The sequence below is a fragment of the Apiospora aurea genome (genome assembly GCF_038362705.1).
Source record: "Apiospora aurea strain CBS 24483 chromosome Unknown utg000009l_segment0_segment0, whole genome shotgun sequence".
NCBI classification, from domain to species: Eukaryota; Fungi; Ascomycota; class Sordariomycetes; order Amphisphaeriales; family Apiosporaceae; genus Apiospora; species Apiospora aurea.
The window spans coordinates 2,896,719-2,920,350 of NW_027117396.1; the positions used below are offsets into that span (position 1 = coordinate 2,896,719).

General features: G+C 54.8%; 9 protein-coding genes across 9 annotated transcripts; 6 read left to right on the forward strand and 3 right to left on the reverse strand.

Moving 5' to 3' along the window:
- Positions 1-330: 330 nt before the first annotated feature.
- PG986_014030 (uncharacterized protein) lies at positions 331-2,313 on the forward strand (the record flags this gene model as incomplete). Its single annotated transcript, XM_066850252.1, has 1 exon — positions 331-2,313. The coding sequence occupies one exon, from the start codon at positions 331-333 to the stop codon at positions 2,311-2,313; it is 1,983 nt and encodes a 660-aa protein (XP_066694395.1).
- A 674-nt stretch (positions 2,314-2,987) lies between these two features.
- Positions 2,988-3,407, reverse strand: PG986_014031 (uncharacterized protein; the record flags this gene model as incomplete). The annotated part of the gene is made up of 1 exon (XM_066850253.1): positions 2,988-3,407. One exon carries the CDS (start codon positions 3,405-3,407, stop codon positions 2,988-2,990), a length of 420 nt encoding a protein of 139 aa, XP_066694396.1.
- A 941-nt stretch (positions 3,408-4,348) lies between these two features.
- PG986_014032 (Rad27p/FEN-1 endonuclease-like protein) lies at positions 4,349-5,730 on the forward strand (the record flags this gene model as incomplete). Its single annotated transcript, XM_066850254.1, has 6 exons — positions 4,349-4,447; positions 4,529-4,533; positions 4,590-4,734; positions 4,793-5,152; positions 5,217-5,519; positions 5,569-5,730. The coding sequence occupies 6 exons, from the start codon at positions 4,349-4,351 to the stop codon at positions 5,728-5,730; spliced, it is 1,074 nt and encodes a 357-aa protein (XP_066694397.1).
- A 563-nt stretch (positions 5,731-6,293) lies between these two features.
- PG986_014033 (uncharacterized protein) lies at positions 6,294-7,565 on the reverse strand (the record flags this gene model as incomplete). Its single annotated transcript, XM_066850255.1, has 2 exons — positions 6,294-7,107; positions 7,396-7,565. 2 exons carry the CDS (start codon positions 7,563-7,565, stop codon positions 6,294-6,296), a joined length of 984 nt encoding a protein of 327 aa, XP_066694398.1.
- Positions 7,566-9,174: 1,609 nt separating this feature from the next.
- PG986_014034 (uncharacterized protein) lies at positions 9,175-10,177 on the forward strand (the record flags this gene model as incomplete). Its single annotated transcript, XM_066850256.1, has 3 exons — positions 9,175-9,604; positions 9,672-9,892; positions 9,956-10,177. 3 exons carry the CDS (start codon positions 9,175-9,177, stop codon positions 10,175-10,177), a joined length of 873 nt encoding a protein of 290 aa, XP_066694399.1.
- A 116-nt stretch (positions 10,178-10,293) lies between these two features.
- On the reverse strand, positions 10,294-10,776 carry PG986_014035 (uncharacterized protein; the record flags this gene model as incomplete). The annotated part of the gene is made up of 1 exon (XM_066850257.1): positions 10,294-10,776. The coding sequence occupies one exon, from the start codon at positions 10,774-10,776 to the stop codon at positions 10,294-10,296; it is 483 nt and encodes a 160-aa protein (XP_066694400.1).
- A 5,858-nt stretch (positions 10,777-16,634) lies between these two features.
- PG986_014036 (ATP-dependent DNA helicase tlh1) lies at positions 16,635-19,463 on the forward strand (the record flags this gene model as incomplete). Its single annotated transcript, XM_066850258.1, has 1 exon — positions 16,635-19,463. The coding sequence occupies one exon, from the start codon at positions 16,635-16,637 to the stop codon at positions 19,461-19,463; it is 2,829 nt and encodes a 942-aa protein (XP_066694401.1).
- A 154-nt stretch (positions 19,464-19,617) lies between these two features.
- Positions 19,618-20,874, forward strand: PG986_014037 (uncharacterized protein; the record flags this gene model as incomplete). The annotated part of the gene is made up of 1 exon (XM_066850259.1): positions 19,618-20,874. One exon carries the CDS (start codon positions 19,618-19,620, stop codon positions 20,872-20,874), a length of 1,257 nt encoding a protein of 418 aa, XP_066694402.1.
- Positions 20,875-22,238: 1,364 nt separating this feature from the next.
- On the forward strand, positions 22,239-23,298 carry PG986_014038 (uncharacterized protein; the record flags this gene model as incomplete). The annotated part of the gene is made up of 4 exons (XM_066850260.1): positions 22,239-22,466; positions 22,700-22,873; positions 23,106-23,128; positions 23,190-23,298. The coding sequence occupies 4 exons, from the start codon at positions 22,239-22,241 to the stop codon at positions 23,296-23,298; spliced, it is 534 nt and encodes a 177-aa protein (XP_066694403.1).
- Positions 23,299-23,632: the final 334 nt, after the last annotated feature.

Below are 23,632 nucleotides of genomic sequence, written 5' to 3' on the forward strand. Positions count from 1 at the left end.
TCACTTCAGGTTTCCAACAGTAGAGATGGTGGTGACTCAGACTGCCAAACATGGCTGTGTACATTCATGTCTGTCTGAGCAAGGGATTCATTGACGGGTATTGAAGGAGAAGCCTAACCTCAAGAGGCATCACCCTGCTTTTCTCTAGCTACCCCGCTTGCCGAAAGGGGCGATTTTACTGGCCTGCCGCCTCTGTCCAACGGTTCCGTCTGATCATAAGCTTTGGCGATGATTTAAAAGCCAACTGGAAACCCCAACCCAACAGCTGGTCCAAATCCACGGCATAGACAAACTGCACCGTCTGTCCTCGGGCAACCAAGGCTTTCCAAAATGTTCAAGAAGAGGCCCGAGATCAAGAACCTGTCGCCCTTGCGGTCGTCTGATCGCCGCAAGCTGGCAGACCAAATCATCAAAGACTACGACATCCCTGTCCCCTCTTCTTCCTCGGAGCCTGCGCCGGCCGCAGAAGATGCCGCCGCCTCGTCATCATCGCAGCAGCCAGCGGCGACGCTATCGTCACTCCGCAACTCCCTTCTGCCGGACTCGACGTCCAGCGCCCGCTTCACCACTACATCCGGACCCAACCATTCGTTGCTGATTGGCACCATCTACGTGGGCGCCCATCCAGGCCAGGATGAGAGGATCTTATGGTTCCAGGTGGGGAAGGCACCCAAGATGATCCCCACCGTCTACACGCTATGGCAGAACCCCAACATTGTGCCGCTGCTGCACACGCCCGACTTTGTCGTCGAGCAGAAGCTGTCGCACGGTTCGGATCTGATGATCCCGGGCCTGGTCAAGTCAAGAGGTGCGACCTGGGACGCGCGGGCCAAGAAGGGCGCCGTCGTCGCTGTCGCGGGTCTGAGGAGGGATACGGTCCCCATGTGGGTGGGAACGTGCGACGTCGATGTGTCGAGGCTCGGCAACGACCTCCGCGGCCAGAAGGGCGTCGCCATCAAGGGGCTGCACTGGGCCGGCGACGAGGTCTGGAGCTGGCGCCCGCTGGGCAGCGGTGGGAGGGAGGCTCCCGACGCCCTTGAGGGCTGGCAGGGCCTCATGGAGGACATGACGAGTGCCGTCAAGGATATGAAGCTGGACGACGATGAGGAAGAAGAGGAGGCCGACGATGGAGGGGGTGTGGCCTTGAGCAGCAACAGCACCTCCGAGAAGGATCCGCAGCAGCCGTCTCGGGGGAGGAATAGCGACTTGGCCGAGGAGGTGGATGTTCCGGAACCGACGACCAAGGAAGTCGACGACGCCTTCGTCCAGGCTTTCTTGTTTGCGCTGCACAAGGCCAAGGCGGACAACTCCGGCCCCCACTACGGTTTCGACTTCCCCATCCAGGCGTCGTATCTCATCTCCAGCATGATCCAGCCGCACCTCCGGCACCAGAACCCGCATTACAACATCAAGAAGACATCGTGGAAGAACGCCAAGAAGTTCATCAAACACCTCGACAAGCTTCGCCTGCTCAAGTCCAAGGACCGGAGCGGCGGGGAGACGGTCATTCTCGACATCGACTTTGACGATGCCCAGGTCGTCAACTTCAGGCCGTATACCCTTCCGAAGCCCAAGCCGGCAGCAGCAGGAGAAGTGAAGTCGTCGGAGCCCGATTTGTGGTCTTCCTCTAGTTCCGATCCGTCCGTGGGACAGAAACTCTCGATCCAGATCCTCTACCGCGTCTCGTCCAAGCTGGTGCCCGCCCTGCTGCCGTCCAAGACGGACTTCTACACCGGCGCCCAGATCGCCGCCGCCGTCAAGGCCTATATCGAGCAGCACCCGGACCTGACGGGCGGCCAGGGGGCCTCGAGCATCAAGCTCGACCCCTTCCTCGCCAACAACATCCTGGGCTCGAACCCGACGCCCGACGACCAGCGGGCCATCAACGCCGGCCGCATCATGCGCGGTGCCCTCCAACGTCGCGTGGTCGATGACGCCAACCTCTGCCAGCCGTTCCACCTGATCGTCCGGGGCGATGGCAGCGAAGACCAGCAGCAGCCGAAGAAGCCCAAATCGGGGCCGCCGCCGCAGATCCACCTCACCATCGAGAAGCGCACTGGCACCAAGGTGGTGACCAAGATCACCAACCTGGAGCCCTTCTTCATCGACCCGGCGCTGGTGGCGCCCGAATTGCAGAAGAAGTGCGCCGGCTCGGCGAGCGTGGGACAGCTCACGGGCGGCCGACCGGGCTTGCTGGAGCTCGTGGTCCAGGGCGACCAGCGCAAGATCATCGTCGGGGATGTGCTCGCACGCCGCGGGGTCGACTCTAGATGGGTGGATGTGGTGGATAAGACCAAGGGGAAGAAGAAATAGACTGAAGAAAGGGGATGTGATGTACGTAGATACGAGATGACACCATCTTCTCACATCTAAGGTGCCTTTCTCCCGAAGTTAGATTATGGATAAGGCCTGAGACTACGAGTCTTTTGGGCACTTGTTTGTTGTCATTGCCGGGTTCGAACTCTCTCTAGAGCGTGCCCCTTGCTGCTTTGCCCCTTTTTGAATCTGGATTGTGTGCGATTCGCTGATGCTCGATGCGAGACGAACCACATGTTACTGTATATTAGCAGGATCATGATGCGCGGCAATGGGGCATAGCCAACAGTCACATATTCGACGAGATTGCTTTCTGATACCCTCAGTATCTTGCTGACTGTTTCCTTTTCCTTACCCATACTACGTGGAAGGGTTGTCCCATATACCAGTCAGAATCAAGAAGAAAAAGACAAACAGTAACATGGGTTGTGAAACGACATCAAAAACAAGTCTCGTCAAAGGAAGAAGAAGCAACCAGGGCAAGTTATCACCAACACATCGCTTGGCTACATTTCTCAAGGTTGTCTGAAGTTATATATTTTTTGGCGGGAGGTTTGTATTCGCTCTGGGAATAGTAACCGAAACACCCTATATCAGAAATGCTTCGTTAGGCGAATTAGATTATGTAACATTTCACCTTCTCCTCTTGCTCATTACTCAGATATCATCAATCAACGGGCGGAGCCCCTGCGCAGTTCCCAGCTTATCCTCAAACCAAGTCCGCAGGCGCTCCAGCCGGGGGCGGTCCGACATCCACTCGCGGAAGTAGGTGATGTTGGTGCCGGGCATGTCGAAAATGCCCGGGTACCCCTTGGGGGCCGCGACGTCGCGGCGGGCGGGTAGAGCTGATCGAAGCCGACGGGGGCGTAGTGAAGCAGGGCGCCCTCGGCGTCCAAGCGGGGGAAGTCATGGACGGTCTGGAAGGCGATGCTATCGACGTAGACATGGCCGGCCGCCAGCTGCTCGTCGAAGCGCACGCTGTGGTACTCGGACAGCTCGGTGGTCAGGTTGAGGGTCATGCCGGGGAAGCGGTTCTCGAACTCCTTCTTCAGGGCGTCCGCATCGGTGCGCTCGTCGACGCCTAGCCACATGGTCACGACGCCGCCCTCGGCCAGGGGCCGCCTTGTAGATCTCGTCGAGGGGGCGGGTTTCTACGAGGGTGGGCCCGTTGAAGCCGAGGGTCTGGTCGTAGGCCAGAGCCTGGCCGGCCAAGGGGGCCGAGGCGGTTAAGAGAGAACGGAGCATAGTGTCAAGTGGCTTGGATTGGCTGGGGCTAAGGGACTGGAGGTGCTTGGCATGACGACACTCTGTTCTTCTTTTGAGTTTGACGCACGCAACGTACCGGCGGGTAAGTGTGACCAACCTCGTGACGGTTCTCGTATGCTTCCCAGATTCGAGCGTCCAATGGGAGAAACTCTGACACATTGTTTCTGGGGTTGCATGGAGGGCATTTTAGCATAGATCTTATGTGGTGTCCGGGGAGAAGCGGGAGAGCTCGTACGACTCATAATCCAATCCAGACATTTCTCTCTCGGAGATCACTGGCATAGAACTTGGCCTACAAGCTAGCGGATGGTTGCCTTGACGTGACCTCGGAGACTCTAGCCTGGCTGCGAGGTTCCGGGTAAGACTGTGCCCGAAAAAGCCAAGATAACCTCACGATGGAAGCGGAAGTTGTCCAAGGATAATGTTCGATTGCCAGTCCACTGCACTGGGTGTTGCTAGAGGTCTAGCAGTAGTCTACCTAGTAGTAGGCCAAAAGCCAAGGTGCCAGCAGCTGAACAATGACCGGCAGCTGCCAGCGTTGGTGATCTGCCCGGCAGCCGACCCCACCTTCCAATGGAGCGCGTCAGTTCAGTGGCAGGCGCGTCTCCCTCGAAGAGAGTTTAATTGATGGGCAAACCTGGCGCGTTCTGCCTGTTCCCTTCGTGACATCACGCAGCAGGAAGCGACGACAACTGCTGCCTTACATACAGTTGGAACAGCAATCCCCAATCCAAGCACCCGCCTCCCGATCAGTCCTCCAGCCAAGATGGGTATCAAGCAGCTCTTCTCCATCATCAAGGATGAGGCGCCCGACGCCATCAAGGAAGGCGACATCAAGAACCAGTTCGGTCGCAAGGTGGCCATCGTGAGTACTCCCATCCAAGCCAATCCAATCCAATTCAATGCCGCCTCAATTGCTGCCAGAGCTGACACACTACTACAACAGGATGCGTTCGTATCCCCGTGCTACTTCCTCCCTCTTCCCCGCTAACCCCCGAACTCCCCAGTTCGATGAGCATCTACAGCTTCCTCATCGCCGTCCGATCCGAAGGCCAGCAGCTCATGAACGAAGAAGGCCAGACCACCTCCCACCTCATGGGCATGTTCTACCGCACCCTGCGCATGGTCGACAACGGCATCAAGCCCCTCTACGTCTTCGACGGCAAGCCCCCCCAAGCTCAAGTCGGGCGAGCTCGCCAAGCGCTTCCAGCGCAAGGCCGAGGCCAACGAGGGCATGGAGGAGGCCAAGGAGACCGGTACTGCCGAGGACGTCGAGAAGTTCTCCCGCCGCACCGTCCGCGTCACCCGCGAGCACAACGAGGAGTGCCAGCGCCTGCTCAAGCTCATGGGCATCCCCTACATCATCGCCCCCACCGAGGCCGAGGCCCAGTGCGCCGTCCTCGCCCGCGCCGCCAAGGTCTACGCCGCCGCCAGTGAGGACATGGATACCCTCTGCTTCGACAGCCCCATCCTCCTGCGCCACATGACCTATAGCGAACAGCGAAAAGAGCCCGTACAGGAGATCCACCTCGAGAAGGTGCTCGAAGGTCTCGGCATGGAGCGCAAGCAGGTCAGCCAACACCCGATGCATCTTCACCTCCTGCCCGTACAGCAAACACTAACAACCCCCTCAGTTCGTTGATCTGTGTATCCTGCTCGGCTGCGATTACCTCGACCCGGTCCCCAAGGTCGGGCCCTCGACCGCCCTCAAGCTCATCCGCGAACACGGCACCCTCGAGAAGATTGTCGAATGGATGAAGGAGTCCGGAAAGTACACCATCCCCGAGGACTGGCCCTTTGCCGACGCCCGTGAGCTCTTCTTCCACCCCGACGTCCGCGCCGCCGACGACCCGCTCTGCGACTTCAAGTGGGAGAAGCCCGACGTCGAGGGGCTGGTCAACTTCCTCGTGACCGAGAAGGGCTTCTCGGAGGATCGCGTGAGGGGGCGGTGCGGCCCGGCTCGAGAAGAGCTCCAAGAGCTCGCAGCAGGCCAGGCTCGAGGGCTTCTTCAAGCCGATTCCCAAGACGGAGGCCGAGAAGACGGCGCACAAGCGCAAGCTCGAGGAGCAGAACGAGGCCAAGAAGAAGAAGCTCAAGGAGGACAAGAAGGAGAAGGCCAAGCAAAAGGCCAAGCCTCGCGGGGCCTAGACCAAGGACTTAGCACTCGGGGGACATCCTGATCATTCCCATCGAGACGGGCGAGGCGGCCGAGAATGGCCAATCGAGGACGACACTAGACGAAACAAGTTCATGGCTGCTTTACTTTGGCGTTTCTGGCTTTGCACATACTATGGACGGCGTCAAGGGTTTATGTAGACGCAAGGAGTGATGATACCAGCCACATGGGCAGTTGCCGCGGCAGATGCAGATAGCTAGCTGACACAATGGATTCTACATTCACATTCATCACAGGCAAACATCGTGGGCCTCGCCTGCAGAGGGATCCACACCCAGCTTTGGATGTCTCTCGTGTCACGAAACACTACCAGACGAGAGCAATGCTCGAGGTCAGGGATCCACTGTCTTTATTCAAAATACTTTAATGAGCGATATGTGCTTTAATCGAAAGCACGAGGTCTGGCTTAAATGATAGTCCTGTTTCCCGTATTACAACCCAGCTCGAGGGACCTCTCCCTCCTAGTCGAAAAAGTAATTCCCACCAATATCTAGCTCGGACGAAAGAAATACCACGAAGCCGTAACCCTAAGCCCCTAGCGACTAGCAGTTCCGTTCTTACGCCAGTCGCGAACAAGTGCGTAGGGCGAGACCAGGCGAGGCAGAACGCCGCCACGGCGGACGCTCTTGGGAGCGAGGGCGCGAGCCTCGAGGTCGAAGCAGTCGTCGGAGACGCCGTCGCCGCATAGGCCGTACAGCTTCTTGTCGCCCATGTCACAGAACTTGCCCTCGCCGGTGTGGGCAAAGTCGGGGCCCAGGGAGGTGGCGGAGCCGCAGAGTTCGAGAGCCGAGTTGGTCTTGGCGTCACTGATGACGAGTTGGCTGGCCATCCACTGGGCACGGGCCGGGGCGGCGGCCACGCGCTTGGTCTTGGCCTTGCGCGCCTTGCGGGTCCAGAAGTTGATGGTGTTGGGGTCGTCCTCCTCGCGGAGCCCAAAGTCGATGTCGTTGCAGAACTTCTGCGGGTCCGTGTCGTTCTCGTCGAAGGCGTCGCCCGAGAAGGCGGGCCAGCGCACCTGGAAGCCCGTCTTGGGCTGGTCGCCGTCGCCGTCGATCCAGAAGCAGGGGGGCTCGTACTCGGTGTCCGAGGTCGGGAACATGCCCGACGCGTACCACGTGCCGCCGCACTCCTTGCCGTAGTCGCCGCTGACGGCGTACCTGTTGCCGCCGCGGTCGTCGCTGTTTTCCACTGTCACCCACGCGACGCAGATGGCGTCGTTGTTGGCCGAGAAGAGCGAGTAAACGTTCTGGTTGTCGTGGCTGACTTCGACTGAGCCGACGTTGCCTCCGCCCACCGAGCCGGGGTCGGCGGTGATCCCAGTGAAGACGCCGTTGTTATTCCACACGCGGCTGTTCGGATTATTCATGTTAGCTGGGGCAATACGCCAAATATGTCTGACTATTCCATGTCTGACTATCCCATGTTTGACTATTCCAATGGTACGGTGTACATGGAGTAAGTATGGTGTCGCAGCAGGATGGAAATAGGGGTTAGCCCCTTGACGCGCCTAGCGCGCTACGCCAGACATTCCATTCGTGTATTTATTACCCCCGTAGTGCCTTTTCTTTGTTCCCTTCAGATGGCACTTTATGTATCATCTGACGCTCTCTGCGACATATGGGCAGGGCTGGACTTACATATCCGGGAGATCACCACCGGTGTCGGTCGGCGGCTCGCCATCGCGACCCTCCAGGCCAACAGCGACTCGTATGGTGGAGCCGGAGACGTCGCCCGACCCGAAGTTGTCCTCCAGGAACCCGACGATGGTGAGGATACCGGAAATGACACCGATAGCGTTAACAGCCATTACGAAGGTCGTGTGCTAAGTGTTGGGCAGTGTGAAAGTGAGATTGGGGACTTGTGCGAGTTGATCCGAGTAGAGCTGGTGATCCAAGCGACGATGTTGATGTTTCTTCTTCCCTCAACACTCCGGGCCTTCGTTGCCCTTTTATACATCGTCGTGATGCTGGGCTGCCGCTCCTGATCCTACGGCCGACTGACCTGACTGTGTCTCACCTGACTGATTCTTGTTCGCGAAGCCCATTTCCAATTTGCAGTCAAGGCCTCTTGCTCAGTTTGGCCACTGTATTTCCAGAATAGGCCAAATTTCTCACACATCGAAAAGTCACACCAACTGAATCCTTCGTGATGTTCTTTACGAAAATGGTCAGCATGAAAAACCTCACCGACGGAGCTGTCGGCCAGATACGGCCTCTGGTGTTTGCCGATTTGCCGGTCTGTACATCATGGTCGGAGAGACTGTGAGTGGTATTTGCTTATTAGGTTAGGTAACAAGTCCTGAGAAACTCAGGTTGGATTCTGTGTAGGCTACGATAATTACCGTCGATACGACGCTGACTTTCTAGGCGTAATGATAAGGCATGGCGAATGATAATTAAACGCAGCCTTGGCCACCCATCGCCTCGGAGTGACGATAGACAACGCCGTCGACAGTCAGGTGAACATGATCATAATCTTACGCTTGGTGGGGCTGCGAGTTTTCAAAGGACCGTGAATCTACACGTACTGTGGAACTCGTGAGGGATCACAAAAGAACCGACAGACTATGGTTGGAAAGTCCCCCCTAAAAGCGTTCTCATTCATGGCTGGTGTGTATGCACCCAATAGCCCCTTATCTCAGATAACCAGCCCATCCGTTGTAGAAGCGTGACGTTCCCTGAATGCCTACTCTGAGGCCCGTGTCTCTGAGATGGAGATGATTCTCCCGCCTGTTGTGGCCAGGTAACGCAAACTTTGGGAGCTGGACTTTCGACCAACCCGGAGCTGCCGATATTGTCCTATATTTAGTAAAGCCTTCAAACAGAAAGAAATCATACGATTGGGCTGAAGCCTGAATCGTTTGACAAGTTTGTTGATATGTGACAGCAGCTATAGGTAACATCGCCAGACAACACGCGTTACAACATGGTGACAACTCGGTGGCCAACATCCAATCGGTTGTATTACGTCCTGCCATGTGTGTCGAGCGTTCCAGGGGCTCCGGATTGTGCAAGGTTGATAATCCTTCGCTGGCGTAAAGTACTCCTTGGCGGCTGACACGGGGTTGCAGTGGAGTGCCGGTTTGCCGTGAAGATGCAGCCGCCGGGTCTTACACGCCACGAAAACGGGCCCGGCTCAGGCCATCAAGCCAATTGCCTGGCTTGGCACCCGCCATTGGCCATTCATAAGCAAACGAGGCCCAACGTCGTAGGAATATTAATGACATCACTGCCAAGGGTGATGTTTGTCTGACTGATTCGTTCTATGTAAGCATGAGGGCCGCCAGGCTGTAGTTCAACACTCCCCGGAGCAGTTCTAATGCCCACTCCATCTCGCAGTTACCATTTACGTAGATCTCACTCTAGTCTCATCTTCAGAGCATTTACAACAACGTATCGCCGCTGCAACTCGCCGCCATGTACTACTACACCCTTGCTTCCGTGCTTGCCCTCGGCTGTCTCCCGGTGGCTCTCTTGCCCACGGCCGCCGCCCAAGACCTGCCGGCCACCCTGGCTGGTTGCAAGGACGTCTCCTGCCCCATGACCGACGGCAAGGACTACACCTGCACTGTGACGGACGACGAGTTCAACGGCGTGGGCCTCACCCGCATTGCCGACGCCCCGCAGGCCCTCGAGGGGCTCACCATTGTCAAAGGCGTCCAGGTGCAGGCCGAAGGGCCAGACGACGACCACAACGACGAAAAGCGCGAGGACCGCCAGTTCAGGTCGGTCTACTACCTGGGAACGCCTGCCGATGTGCAGCTCCAAGATCTGAACGGCTGTGCTGTCGTATTCCAGGGCGTCGCGCCGCCCTTCAGCGTCGACGGCAACCGGAAGACGACCCAGGGTACCTGCACCGACAGTATCAGCCGCGGCTGCATCGAAACCCTCACGGAGCGCCTGCGCAGCCTCAGCGGAAACTCCTCGTGCTCGGCGGTCGGGCAAGCCCTGCAAGACCCCCCCGGTGACGGGCTGTGCCGAGATGCTGGAGAACGAGCAGGGTCTCGGCTCCTACAGTATCAATTCGCTATCGGACCTTTCGCCCATCACGGAAGCCCGGAACGGCTCGTCTGACTGCTGGCCAGTCCTCCCCAAGACTGACGGTCTGGCTGTGATCACCGACTTTGCGGTTAAGGTGAGTATTCGTATTTGCAGGCTGCTGCAGTCTGTACGTCGCTAACCAGTCTCGCTTTGCTAGGGCGGCTACGACTCCGAGACCCTGAACCAGATCATGTTCGGGGTAACGCCCGTCCTGACCGTGTTCTTCGAGAACAACCAGACCACCACCTCCCAGATGACCTGTGTCAAAGTGATTGAGGACGTGGAGACGGAGGAGGATGACCGGAGTGCAGCTGCGCTAGTTTCCTATACTACCCTTGTTGCTGTAACGACCTTGGTTGCTATGCTCTGGTCTCTGTAAGCCTGGTTTCGAGCCTTTAACCATTGCCTGGTTCGCCAAGGACCTATATAGCAGACTACTTGCTCGAGCGTTCGTAAGACGTGGAGTTAACCATGTCATTAAATAGTTCCATAAATCTAGCCAGCGTTTACCTTTACATCTTTGGCATTAATACAAGTGATTCTTTCCGTCCGCGACAGTGAACGTCCCCGGAGCGAGAGCTCACTCTCATCAGCACCATGGCATCGACTCACGCGAGGCCAACTACTCGGCTTATACCCTGGCATGCCGCCACCGCCAATGGTCCGCACCCCACACAAGACACCCGCGCCGCCACCCAGCTGCTTCCTATCAGAAGCGACGCACCCCGCGCCCAACGCGATGGCGAAGGGCGCGATGGGCAGCGGACACCTCCCTGTCGTGATGGTCTTGTCCCACAGATATGCCGGCGGAGTGCACTGGAAGGCGAAGGCGAAGGCGCAGACGGCTGTGTCGACGAAGAGGAGGCTGATGGCGGTCCAAATAGCCCAACGATGCCAGCGCTTGGTGACGAGGCGCAGCAACAAGAGCCCGAGAGACACCTTTGCCGTGCCCATGGTGCCGATTGGGGTGACCTCCATAGTTACGACTGGCGTCCAAGTTTGAAATGGATGCCAAGACGGTGAAGAGCAATGCCCATAGCTGGCGCTTATGGGCTAATGAAATATCTGCATGCAAAGATTCGCCCGCGTGGAATGAGGTCTCAAACGTGCTGACAGCACCTGTCACATCCCGGATTGTCTCGAGTCTAAAGGCCGACTGGCGAGATCACACCAACATCTCATCTGCCTCATATTCAAACCCTAAGGGTTGGCCATGCAGCTCAATCCTGCTGAGCATGGGGGCGACGGCGGCCACTGGGTCCGGGGCAGACGCAGACAGGGGCTTGGAATGCCGATTTAGTGACACGTCTTATTTCCAGGGGAATAAGCAAATAACACCAGCGACTGAACAACCAACGGCTGAATGCGAGATTCGAGGCTGGAAGTGGGCAGGCAAGCTGGACATTTATGCAGGGAATTGATTTCGTCAATTCTCGCCTGTATTTCTCCCCGGATCACCCTCCTTTCGAGATCCTGGTTATTCGCGCTCCCGGTTCCGACGTTTCAACTGCAGACTACAAGCCGACGAAAACGCGGATCGATGCTAGTTTCACAAGATAAAGACCGCTTCGGACATGTCGTCCTCCGTCGCCCGCAGCACCCTTCCCTGGGCTCTTGTGCTATTCATCGCCACCCACGTCGGCTGGACTGTCTTGTCACACTGCAGGTCCCCGCTCCGCCAATTCCCCGGACCGTTCCTAGCCAGTACGTTGTCTTGCATCCCAGTCTCCTTGTTTTCTTCTCTTTCAGCCCTGATTTTCTTCGTGCCGCATGGTATACTTGCTGTAGGCTGGAGATCACCTTTTGGTTGCGCTCATGATTTCTGTACCCGCTTGACAGCAAATCCCGGAGGACTGGCGCGAGGCTTGCCCAGGACGGACTAACCTATGACGCTTCTACCACACGCTGTGTGGCGATATGCACCTCGTTAACCTTATATCTATACTGTGTTTAACTCTAGTAGAGTTAATTTGGATTTATATAAGGGTCGACACGGGCTACTACGAAGATAGGGGGTAGAGTTAGTTTAAAACGGGGGGTAGGGTTAATCGATTTTTTCGGTTTTATATTAAATAAAGTAGTTATGTATAATAAAATAACGACTCCCAGATTCGTATTTTTTAAAGTTAAACTAATTAAAGTATTACGCGGTAGTATTATTTAAAATTATATTTCTATTATTTTATTTTAATATAATAAAGGTAGTAAGGGGTAAAATTCGCGTTATTACGTTTCCGGTTTAACGCGGCGTAAGAATAGCCGCTATAAAATATATTATAACGCAGCGTTTAGTATTAAAATATAGTTTAAATAAAATTAAGTATATATATAACGTGGTTTACCACTACGCGACGCATATCACTTGGCGACGCACCTCAATTCAATTCCAATACAATTAAACTTCAACGCGTAATACCTCCACAACCATAATGCCTAATCAATCCCAAGAAGATCGGATAGTTTTAGCAATTCAAGCGACACGAAACGGACCGAATCAAATAAGCCAAAGAGCAGCAGCAAAAGCTTACAACATACCCGAATCAACTTTACGCCATCGAATCCACGGCCGAACTTCAGAACGCGAAATCCGACCGAAACGACGTAAAATAAATCCAACTGAAGAGGAGGTACTTCGCAAGCATATAATTGATCTGGATATCCGAGGGATGCCTCCCGATCTCGCTGGTGTAGAAGATATGGCTAATCTCCTTACCGCGTCGCGCGGCGGCGACCGCGTCGGCAAGCACTGGGTCAGGCGCTTTATCGACCGCAACCCGGACCTGAAGACCAAAATGAATCGTCGGTACGATTACCAGAGGGCTCTTTGCGAGGATTCTAAAGTTATTTCTGCCTGGTTTGCGCTGGTCGCGAATATAAAGGCGAAATACGGGATCGTCGACGAAGACATCTGGAATTTCGACGAGACCGGCTTCATGATGGGCATGATCGGGTCAACACTCGTCGTAACACGCGCCGAGCGGCGTGGAAAGGCGAAGTCGGTCCAGCCTGGTAATCGGGAATGGTCAACGGCGATTGAATGCATTAATTCGCAGGGCTGGTGCATTCCGCCGTTCTTGATCGTTCAAGGCCAATATCACCTCGCGAACTGGTCCCGCGAAACCGATTTACCGGGCGACTGGGTGATCAAGCCGACTTCCAATGGCTGGACCAACAACGAGACAGGCCTAGACTGGATCAAACACTTCGATAAACATACCAGATCGCAGACGAAGGGTCGCTACCGCCTCCTGATTCTCGACGGCCACGAGAGCCACATTTCGGCCGAATTCGAGGCATACTGCCAGGACAACGATATTATCACTATTAGTATGCCTCCCCATTCATCGCACTTGCTCCAACCTCTCGATATAGCACTTTATTCGCCTTTAAAACGTGCTTATTCGAAAGAAATCGAGCTATTTATCAAGGCTTCTATAAACCATATTACCAAGCTCGAGTTCTTTATCGCCTTTAAAGCCGCGCATTTTACTGTTTTTACGGAAGCCAACATCAAATCTGGATTCAGCGCATCTGGTTTAGTACCTCATAACCCTGACGAGGTAATTAGCAAGCTGAATGTGCGTCTCCGGACGCCTACACCTAACCCATCCCGTCCAGGGACGGCCAGTACCTACGACCCTCAAACGCCGTCCAACCCCCAACAAACAACTAAGCACTCTACTTATATCAAAAAGAGGGTGTATACCCATCAAGGAAGCTCTCCGACGCCGATTTTAGATGCGGTAGACCAGATGGCGAAGGGTATGACCAAAATGGCCCATGAAATGACCCTTATGCGCGATAGGATGCATATGCTGGAGGAGGCTAATTTGGCACTTTCTAAGCGCCGGAGAGCCAAAAAGTCGCGAGTCCAGCTTGGAGGAGCCCTTACTATTGAGGAATCTCAGCAGCTACAGGACGAGAAGGCAAAAGGGAAGCGTTCAGCGCCCGATGAAGGTGAAAATGGGGGTTCGTCGAAGCGGAGGGCGACCGGTGGAAGGCGCTGTGGTGTTTGCGGCGAGACAGGTCATAATGCGCGAACATGTGAAAAGGATATAGAATCAAGCGAGGAATCGGATAGCGAGTAGTTTTAATTGATTTTAAGCGTTGTGGTTGAATTAATTTATGTAAAAGGGTCGAGAAGTGGAAAAGGTGCGTCGCCAAGTGATATGCGTCGCGTAGTGGTAAACCACGTTACTTATATAAATAATTATATAATCGTATACTATTATAAAGCGAAAATATTCGTTTTAAGGGTTATATTAATTAAATCTATATTTATTAAAGCTGTATTATATTTACTAATATATATCGTTATAATAGTATAACTTAATATCTAGTTATTCGTATAATTTATAATATACTGTATTATAATTTATAAAAAATGCCGATATGCCGTCGTCGTCGGCGAAATAATTACGTATTTTAAAGATTAATATAATATATTACCGGCCGATTAACAACGGATTACGTAAGTAATCGGGGAACTACCCGAGATTATTACCGATTAAACCGGATTAAATAGGTTTTAATTTTTAACACCTAAGAATTCCGCGAATCCGTTATTAATAAAGCCGGTATATAATAAACTTATATATACTTAATATTTATATATTAACCAATATATTTAAAAAATTTAAAGTTATTACCGCACTATTTATAACTAAATTAACCCGTAAAAACGAAGCTACGTTTAAGCTGCTAAAAAGAAAAAAATTAAACCGAGGTCTCGTAACATAGTAACGTATATTATTAGCAGTTTTTTTTAACCGGAAAATAAACGATTAATTCGAAATAAAAAACACGGCGCCACGAATTACCGTAATAATAAAATCGGCCTAAACCCGTAGTGCCGAGCAGCTCGTTTTAAATTTCGTAAAATAGTAACGGGAACTATTTTAAATAATATAGCGAAAAATTATCGAATTTATAAACGATAAGCTCGAAAATAACTTATAATTAAAACGTATCGGCTAGCCTAAATATTTATAAAGTTTATTACGGCCGAAACTGTTTACGTTTATCGAGCTTATCGGCGAGGCCGAGCTTATTTTATAATAAATATATAATAATATCCGGCGGGCCGTTATCGATACTTAAAATTAGGTTAATCGTAACCGGTCGAGGTTAACGATATTTATAAAAATTCGCCGGAAAAAGGCCGCGGAGCGATAAAAAAAAGCCGTTTATAAACCGAATAAAGCCGGATTTATAAGCTCGGTATATAAATACCGTTATTCGTATTATATACTTCGCGGTACGTATATAATAATAAAAAAATTATAATCGATCGCCGTATCGGCTTATTAAAATATAAAGGTTACGATATAACGAAATAAAAGAAACGGCGACGTCGTAATATTAAAAGGAACGCGACAGTAAAGCCGATCGGGCATTATTAAATTAAACGTGTATAAATTTTTTAATAAAAATAGCCGACCAGCGTATCCGTAAATTAAAATACGATAATGTTTTATTTAACGAACTCGCGGTACTCGGGATTAACCCCGCGGGCAGGTAGTTTCCGACGTAATTATATACGTTTAAATTCTCGGCGGTTATAAAAATATTTCGGCTTTTCGTTATATAATAAACGGTTTAAAAAAACGAGGCGAAATAAAAAATATTACGTTAATAAGGCGTTAACGAGGACAATATTTAAAAAAAACGCAAAGGTTAATTTAGCGTGTATAAAATAAAGTATTACGGTTTATAATAGTATTATTTAATAAAACCCCGAGCACCTTTATAAAATAAATTTATTCGATTAAAGTATACGGCATAATATTATAAGCGAATTATATAGCCGAGAATTAGGTTATATAAAAAAGGAATTAAATTAAGTTCGGCGGCGTATAGTTTACGATAAGCGAGCTTTACGATATATTTTATATAATAATAAATAAAGCGCGGTAAATAATAACGGCGTTATTATTTATACTCGATAAAAAATATATAAAGTTCCCCCTTATTAATTAAGCCCGGCTAAAAAACGATTATAACGAGACGCGAATCGGGTATTCGTTTTTAACGAATAAGCGAACGGCGTAGCCCGTTAACGGCGACACGTAATTAATAAATAAAATCGCCGGTAATTTATCGCTATAAAAAAATAAAAAAATTAAAAACGGCGATCGTTCCGGGCGGCGAAAATAAAACAGTATTAGCGGATTATTAACGAGCTCCGGGTTTAATTTTAATTTTTTATACACTTTATAAGCGGCTAGCCGGCGCGGACGCTCGAAATTAACGGTATCCGGTTTTATAATACGGCGAACGGCGGCGTCCGGAATATATTTATTTATAACGAATTTATAAGTTTCGTTACGGCGTACTATAAAAATTTCCGGTTATTAAGGTAAATTAAAATAATTTACCGGTATTTACCTCGCGACGTTAACGAATTAATTATATAATATTTATAGCTCGTACTGCCGTTTTAATAGTAAGCCTAAAAGCTTCGCCGACGAGGTTAATTAAATTAATTTATATTTTTAAGCGAATTAAATAGTATATTAATACGAGGTATTAACGCTTAGGCCCTATTCCACCGGCCGTTCTTCGTGAACGTATGCCCATTTGGCGTAGGGTAAGCGTCGCGCACGGGCCCGTTCCCGTAGGACGGCTTCACGTAGGACGGCGCGCGTCGATTGGCGCGCGCGCACGCCCCCCGGGGGGGCCCACGTGGGGTTGGGGTTGGGGCGGCGTGGTCGAGCTGGTGTGGTTCTTTTTCTTCGGCTTGGTTCATTGGGAAAGAAAAAAAAAAACAAAAAACAAAAACAAAACAACGACAACAAGAACAAAGCCAGAAAAAAAAAAAAAAAGAAAAAAACGACATGGCGACCCCGAATGGAGACAACAGTAACGACGACGACGACGACGACGACGACGACGGCGCGCAGGCGGCGGTCGCCTTCGACCGGCCCCGAGGGGTCGTGCTCTGCCTCTTGTGCGGCGTGGGCGTGGGCGCGGCGGCGGCGCACTTCCGCAACCGGCACCGGTTCACGGGCGCGCGGCTCCAGCGGGTGCTGGCGCGATGCGGGTCGGTCGAGGGCGGCGCGCGCGATCCCGCGACGGTCGCGCTCCCAGCGGACGGGGGCGCGGCGGTCGAAGGGCTCGCGCGGCTCGCCGGCTACGCGTGCGCGCGGGATGGGTGCGCGTACCGGACGGTAAACTACAACAACATGCGGCACCACGCCCGAAAGGCGCCGCACGCCGACGCGGCGGACGGGCGTACGAGTCCCGGCTGGACGCGGGTCACGCTGCAGTCGTATACGCCGGGGCGGCACGCGCGGTATTGGATTGTCGCCGCCGACGACGACGACGACGACGACGATAACGACGACGACGACGAAGAGAAACAGGACGGCGAAGGCAGCGGCGAACCGGGCGACGGCTGGGAGCAAATGCTCGCGGCGTACAGCACGCAGCTAGCCGCCGAGGAAGCGGCGCAACGCCGTGTCGCCGAAGCGCCCGCGGGACTCGACGGCGACTCGGTCTGGGTGCGCGAGATGGGCTGGGCGCGGCACCTAGCCGGGAAGGACCTCGTGGCGCTGTACGAGGCGAGCGCTGGCCCGGTTTCGCGGGCGGTTCGGGCGAAACTACGCGACCGCGGCGCGCGGGCGGAGCAGGCGCGGCTGGCGCGGCTCGCGGGCGCGTTCGACGGCGAGGTGGCGCGGTCGCTCGAGCGGGTGGCGTGGGTCCCGCACGAGACGCTTCGCTGGCTCGAGAGCATCGACCCGAGCAAGCCGGCGGGCCGGCCGTTCCGCGCGAAGGAACACGCCGACACGATGACCCGGTACCGGGGGTACTGGCAGCGTTATCTCTGCTACTGCGTGCGGGCGCACGGGCTCGGGCGCCAAGAGGCGGAGGCGCAGCGGGGGGTCCGATTCGCGGACCGGCAGTGGGACGCGTTGGCCGACGTCGTCGACGCGCTCGAGGAGGAAGAGGAGAAGGAGGAGGAAGACGACGCCGCCGACGGCGAAGGCCGGGACGCGCGGGGGCTGTTGGGCCGCGCCGTTTTCCAGTTCTGCGTTTACTCGCTTCAGCAGAAACTCGGGGGCCGGATTTTCGAGAGCCCGCTGCTGCACTTCGCCGCCGTACTCGGGATCGACGTCGAGCGGCGGGCGTGGCGGGCGGCGAAGAACTACACGAACCAGCTCGCGGGGCTGCTCTGGTGCGGGCGGGTGTTGCTGCTCGAGGCGGCGTTCGAAGGCCAGCCGGACGACGCCGAGGCGGTTGACGTCGACGCCGTCGAGCACTTTAAGCAGGAGCACCGGGCGTGGCTCGCGGACGGCTCGCACACGCCGGTCAGCACGATCGTGCGCTGGATGGCGTACGGGAAAGGGTTCCGCCGGCAGGAGGGCGGGACGTCGGCGGTGCGGTGGGAAACGGGGCCGGAGAAGGAGATCTTGTACTACTTCGGCCAGCGGATCCGGCTCGGGGCGTTCCGGCAGGGGGCGTGCGCCGTCGTCGACGAGGCCGAGGCGCTGTTGGGCGAGCTTTGCTTCGGCGGCTGGGGCGCGCTGGCGGCCTCGCTGGATCTCGCACGCGTCGTCGATACCGTGATGTTCGAAGGGGCCGGCCGGTCGTTTGCGACGCACGAGGCGAACCGCTGGCTGCGGCCGGGCCACGCGCGGCTGGCCGAGCTCGCGCGCGCGGCGTTGTGGGACGGCAAGCGACGGCGGTGGCGGAACGGACCGGTACGGGAGTGGCTCGGCCGGCTCCAGGCCTTCCGGCGCGCCCACCTCGTGAACACGCACGTTTGGGGCGGACAGCCCGGCCGCGGCCCGGAGATCATGACGCTGCGGCACGGCGATACGCAGCAGCTGCTCCGGAACGTCTTCGTACTCGACGGGGAAGTTATGCTCGTGACGGACCGCGATAAGAACAAGGCGATCCGGGGCATCGGCCGGAAGGTGGCGCGGTTTCTGCCGGCGCGCCTCGGCAAGATGATGGTCGCGTACGTCGTCTGGCTGCTCCCGTTCGAGCGGTTCGTGGAGACGCAACCCGGCGTGCAGGGGGCGGCGCCGGCGCTCGCCCCGCTACTCTGGAGGGACGGGCGGGTGGGGGCGTGGCAGACGGCCGAGCTCAGCAAGCAGCTCGTGCGCGTGACGGGCCAGCACGTGGGGGTCGAGCTGTCGGTGGCCGATTACCGGCACGTGGCGATCGAGCTGGGGCGGACGGTCCGCGGGCTCGTCGTGCGGCAGCTCGAGGTCGATCTCGCCGGCGACGACGACCGGGGCGGCGACGGGGCGACGGTCGAGGACGCGGCCACGGGGGAGGCACGCAAAGGGGCGCGGTTCGAATCGGTATGGGATCTGCAGGCCACGCACGGCAGCGCGGTAGCGCGGCAGCACTACGCCGTCGACGTCCGGTTCCCGAACCAGCTCCAGCCGCAGATGGTAGCGAACTTCCGCGAAATCAGCCGGCTCTGGCACCGCTACCTCGAACACGGCAATAACGGCGTCGATTTTCACGGCAAGAACGGCGTCGATTCTCACGGCGGCCACGGCGAGGAAGCCCCGAAAAAGCGACGTCGCAGCACGCACGAGCAAGCGGACGAAGATCCTATTACGGCCACGACGCCGGCGGCGAAGCGGTCCGAACCTACGCCCGACCCCGCGGCCGAACGGCGGCAACAAAAAAGCCGACGGCGCGCTTAAAACGCTACTAGGCAACGGGGCGCGTTGGCGGTCGGCGGAGCAGGAAGACGCGGCTCGTCGGGTGCTAGCGCTAAAAGGAAACGCCGTGTTAATCGTTGTGCTCCCTACCGGTGCGGGCAAGAGCGTACTATTTTTGTTGCCGGCGGTACCCGCTATGCACGCGGGGGTAAGTCTCGTCGTCGTCCCGTTTACCGCGCTGATTAACGACCTCGTGCGGCGCGCAACGGACGCCGGGCTAGACTGCTTACATTGGCAGCCGGCCGAGGTCGAAGGGCGCGACGAACAAGCCCGGGTCGCGCGGCTCGTCGTCGTAAGCGCCGACGTCGCGACGAGCAGCGAGTTTCTCGCGTACGCGGACAGCTTACGCGCGAGGCGGCTGCTTCGGCGTATTTTCGTCGACGAGTGCCATACCGTGCTGATGGACGCCGCGTACCGGCCGCGGCTCGAAGAGCTCCGGGAGCTCCACCGGTTCGACTGCCCCGTGGTGCTGCTCACGGCGACGCTGCCGGTGCGGCTCGAACGCGCGTTCCGGCAGGCGATGCTAGCTGAGGAGGCCGCGATCGTACGGGCGCCGACGACGAAGCGGAACATCCGATACCGCGTTACGACGGTTACGCCGGGCCCGACGGCGGTCGAGGACGAGGTAGTACGTACCGTGATCCGGCTACAGCGCCGCTGGCGGGACGACGAAAAGGGGGTGATATACTGCCGAACCCAGCAAGCGTGTGAGGCGTTAGCGGACAAGGTCGGCTGCGCGTTTTACCACAGCGGCGTGGACGAGGCAACGCGGCAGGCGCGGCTCGAGGCGTGGATACAAAGGAAGGCCGACAACCACTGGATCGCGGCTACGACAGGGCTAGGGACGGGGGTCGACGTCCAGGGGATCGTGGCGGTGGTACACGCGGGGCTACCGTACGGGCTAGTCGACTTCGCGCAGCAAACGGGCCGGGGCGGGCGGCGGGAGGGCGAGACGGTCGATTCGGTCGTCGTTTGGGACGGGCGGGCGGCGTGGCAAGCCCCGCAGAGCAGCGACGTCGAGCAGCTCAACCGGCAGGCGATGACGTGGTTCGTACAGAGCGTTGACTGCCGGCGGGTAGGGCTGGGGACGTTTCTCGACGGGCAGGGCCTAGACTGCGCGGGGGTTCGAGGAGACGCGTGCGACCGTTGCGAACGTCAAGGACAGGGTCCGGGTCAGGGCCCGGGCCTAAGTCTAAGTGAGGGCCGGCTCCAGCGGTGGTACCGGCAGAAGTACGAGGCCGACCGGGTATTACAACGTTGGCTAGACGAGGTACGGGGAGGGAAATGCCCGGTCTGTTTTATAAAGTGGCAACAACGAGGACGGCCGGCCGAGCTTAAAAAAAATCTCGCACGCATTTACGTCGTGCCGTACGATCCCGGCGGCCGCGTATAGCGCGTGGCGAGAGAAGCTGCGATTCGGCGAGTATAGCTGCTGTTACCGCTGTGGGCTACCGCAGGCGTGGTGTACAGGAGCGGAGGGCGAAGGGGTGGCCGGGGGCGGGTGTCCGTGGATCGACACGGTGCTCCCGGTAGCGATGCTCGTCGGGACGAGCCAGTCGCTACAGAGGCTGGTACGAGAAGCGTTCGATATAGACGCGAGCGACGAAGCGTATACCGGGTGGCTTTGCCGAACGCGGCGGGTAGACGGGGTAGTTGCTACGAACGCTTTCGCGACGTGGCGAGCGATTATATTGTCGTGTTTTTAGCCTTTATTTTTCGAGTTTTATTTTTTTTCTTAGCCCGGTTCGATGAATTGCTTTCGTATTAACCTTGTGTACTCGTTGTTGAGAGCGAAATCTAGAGCTTTTATGTCGTTGATGTTAGCTTTTTTGCGGTCTTAATCCTGGTCCTAGCCGTGGTGGTCCTGGTGGTCCTGGTGGTCCTGGTCCTGGTTGTTCCAGGGTAGGTACAGGGTAGCTCCAAGGTAGGTACAGGGTAGCTACAGGGTAGCTATAAGGTAGCTTTAGTATTTTATGGTGGTCCTAATTGTGTTAATTTAATTCTTAGATAAACATAAGTGGTGTCATTCTGTCCGGAGTTGTCTGTTCCACGGACTCGGGCTATAAGCTCGTTGATGTTAGCCGTCGTGGTCTCGGCCGTGGTGGTCCTGGTGGTGGTGGTCCTGGTGGTGGTGGTCCTAATTGTTCCAAGGTAGCTCTAGGGTAGCTATAGGGTAGCTCTGATATTTTATAGTAGTCCTGGTCCTAGTAGTCCTAGTTATATAAAATCTACGATTTTTATGCCGTTGCTCCGTTTAACGTTCGCTCGAGGGCGATATCCTTTCTAACGATGGATCTTGGAATACGGGTTTGAGTCGGCCTTTGGGTTTAAAACGGCGCGGTGGTCCTGGCCGTGGTGGTCCTGGTTGTTCCAGGGTAGGTACAGGGTAGCTACAGGGTAGCTTAAATCTTTTATGGTGGTCTTATTCTTAATGGTTCTAGTTGAGTTTCTTTTTTATCTTAGCCCGGTTCGATGTATTCTTCTCGTATCGACTTTGTTAACTCGTTGTCGAGAGTGAAATCTACGGCTTTCATGTTGTTGATGTTGGCCTTTTTGCGGTCCTGGTCCTGGTGGTGATGGTGGTCCTGGTCCTGGTGGTCCTGGTCCTGGTGGTCCTGGTGGTGTTAGTCCTGGTGGTCCTGGTGGTGGTGGTTTTAGTTGCTCTAGGGTAGCTACAGGGTAACTAAAGGGTAGCTACAAGGTAGCTTTAATATTTTATGGTGGTCCTAATTGTGTTAATTTCATTTTTAGATAAACATGAGTGGTGTCATTCTGTCCGGAGTTGTCTGTTCCACGGACTCGGGCTGTAAGCTCGTTGATGTTGGCCGTGGTGGTCTCGGCCGTGGTGGTCCTGGTGGTGGTGGTCCTGGTGGTGGTGGTCTTGGTGGTGGTGGTCCTGGTGGTGGTGGTCTTAGTCGTGGTAGTCCTAGTCGTGGTAGTCCTGGCCGTGGTGGTTTTGGCCGTGGTGGCCCTAATTATTTTAGGGTAACTATATAAGAAGCTCGACTATGTCTAGATATCCTATGAGGGAAGCGAGCATTAAAGGAGTTGCTCCGTTCGACGTTCGTGACTCGAGTAACTCTTGTTCTCTTTACCGGTAAAAGAAGGGTAGTGCGGCGTGCGGGAGATTTCAAAGTAGTTACAGGGTAGTTACAGGGTAATTACAGGGTAGCTTTAGTTTTTTATGGTGGTCTTAATTGTGTTAATTTAATTCTTAGACAAACATGAGTGGTGTCATTCTGTCCGGAGTTGTCTGTTCCACGGACTCGGGCTGTAAGCTCGTTAATGTTGGCCGTGGTGGTCCTGGTCGTGGTGGTCCTGGTCGTGGTGGTCCTAGTCGTGGTAGTCCTGGCCGTGGTAGTCTTAGCCGTGGTGGCCCTAATTATTTTAAGGTAGCTATATAAAAAGCTCGACTATGTCCAAATATCCCATGAGGGAAGCGAACATTAAAGGAGTTGCTCCGTTCGACGTTCGTGACTCGAGTAACTCTTGTTCTCTTTACCGGTAAAAGAAGGGTAGTGCGGCGTGCGGGAGATTTCAAAGTAGTTACAGGGTAGTTACAGGGTAATTACAGGGTAGCTTTAGTTTTTATGGTGGTCTTAATTGTGTTAATTTAATTCTTAGACAAACATGAGTGGTGTCATTCTGTCCGGAGTTGTCTGTTCCACGGACTCGGGCTGTAAGCTCGTTAATGTTGGCCTTTTGTAGTCCTGGTGCTGGTGGTCCTGGCCTTGGTGGCCCTGGCCGTGGTGGTCCTGGCCGTGGTGGTCCTGGCCGTGGTGGTCCTGGCTGTAAATGGAGAATAAACGTCGGCTAAAGTTACGAAACTAAATAATATATCTAAAACTCGGTTAGCATTGCATTCTTGTAATCCAGGTACCTAAGTGTGGTGATATGTGGATGTTAAGGTGGATAGTAGATAGACGGGCATTAGTGGTAATGGGAAGAAGTGGCGATAAAAACGAACTATAAGAACTAACTTACCTCTCAATAATGTAAAACGCAGTGGGTGTTACGAGTGGAGTATCGAATGGGATAGAAAGGGCGTGGTGATCGTGGTGGTGGTGGTCCTGGTGGTGGTAGTCTTGGCCGTGGTGGTTTTAGTTGCTCTAGGGTAGCTACAGGGTAGCTACAAAGTAGCTTTAGTATTT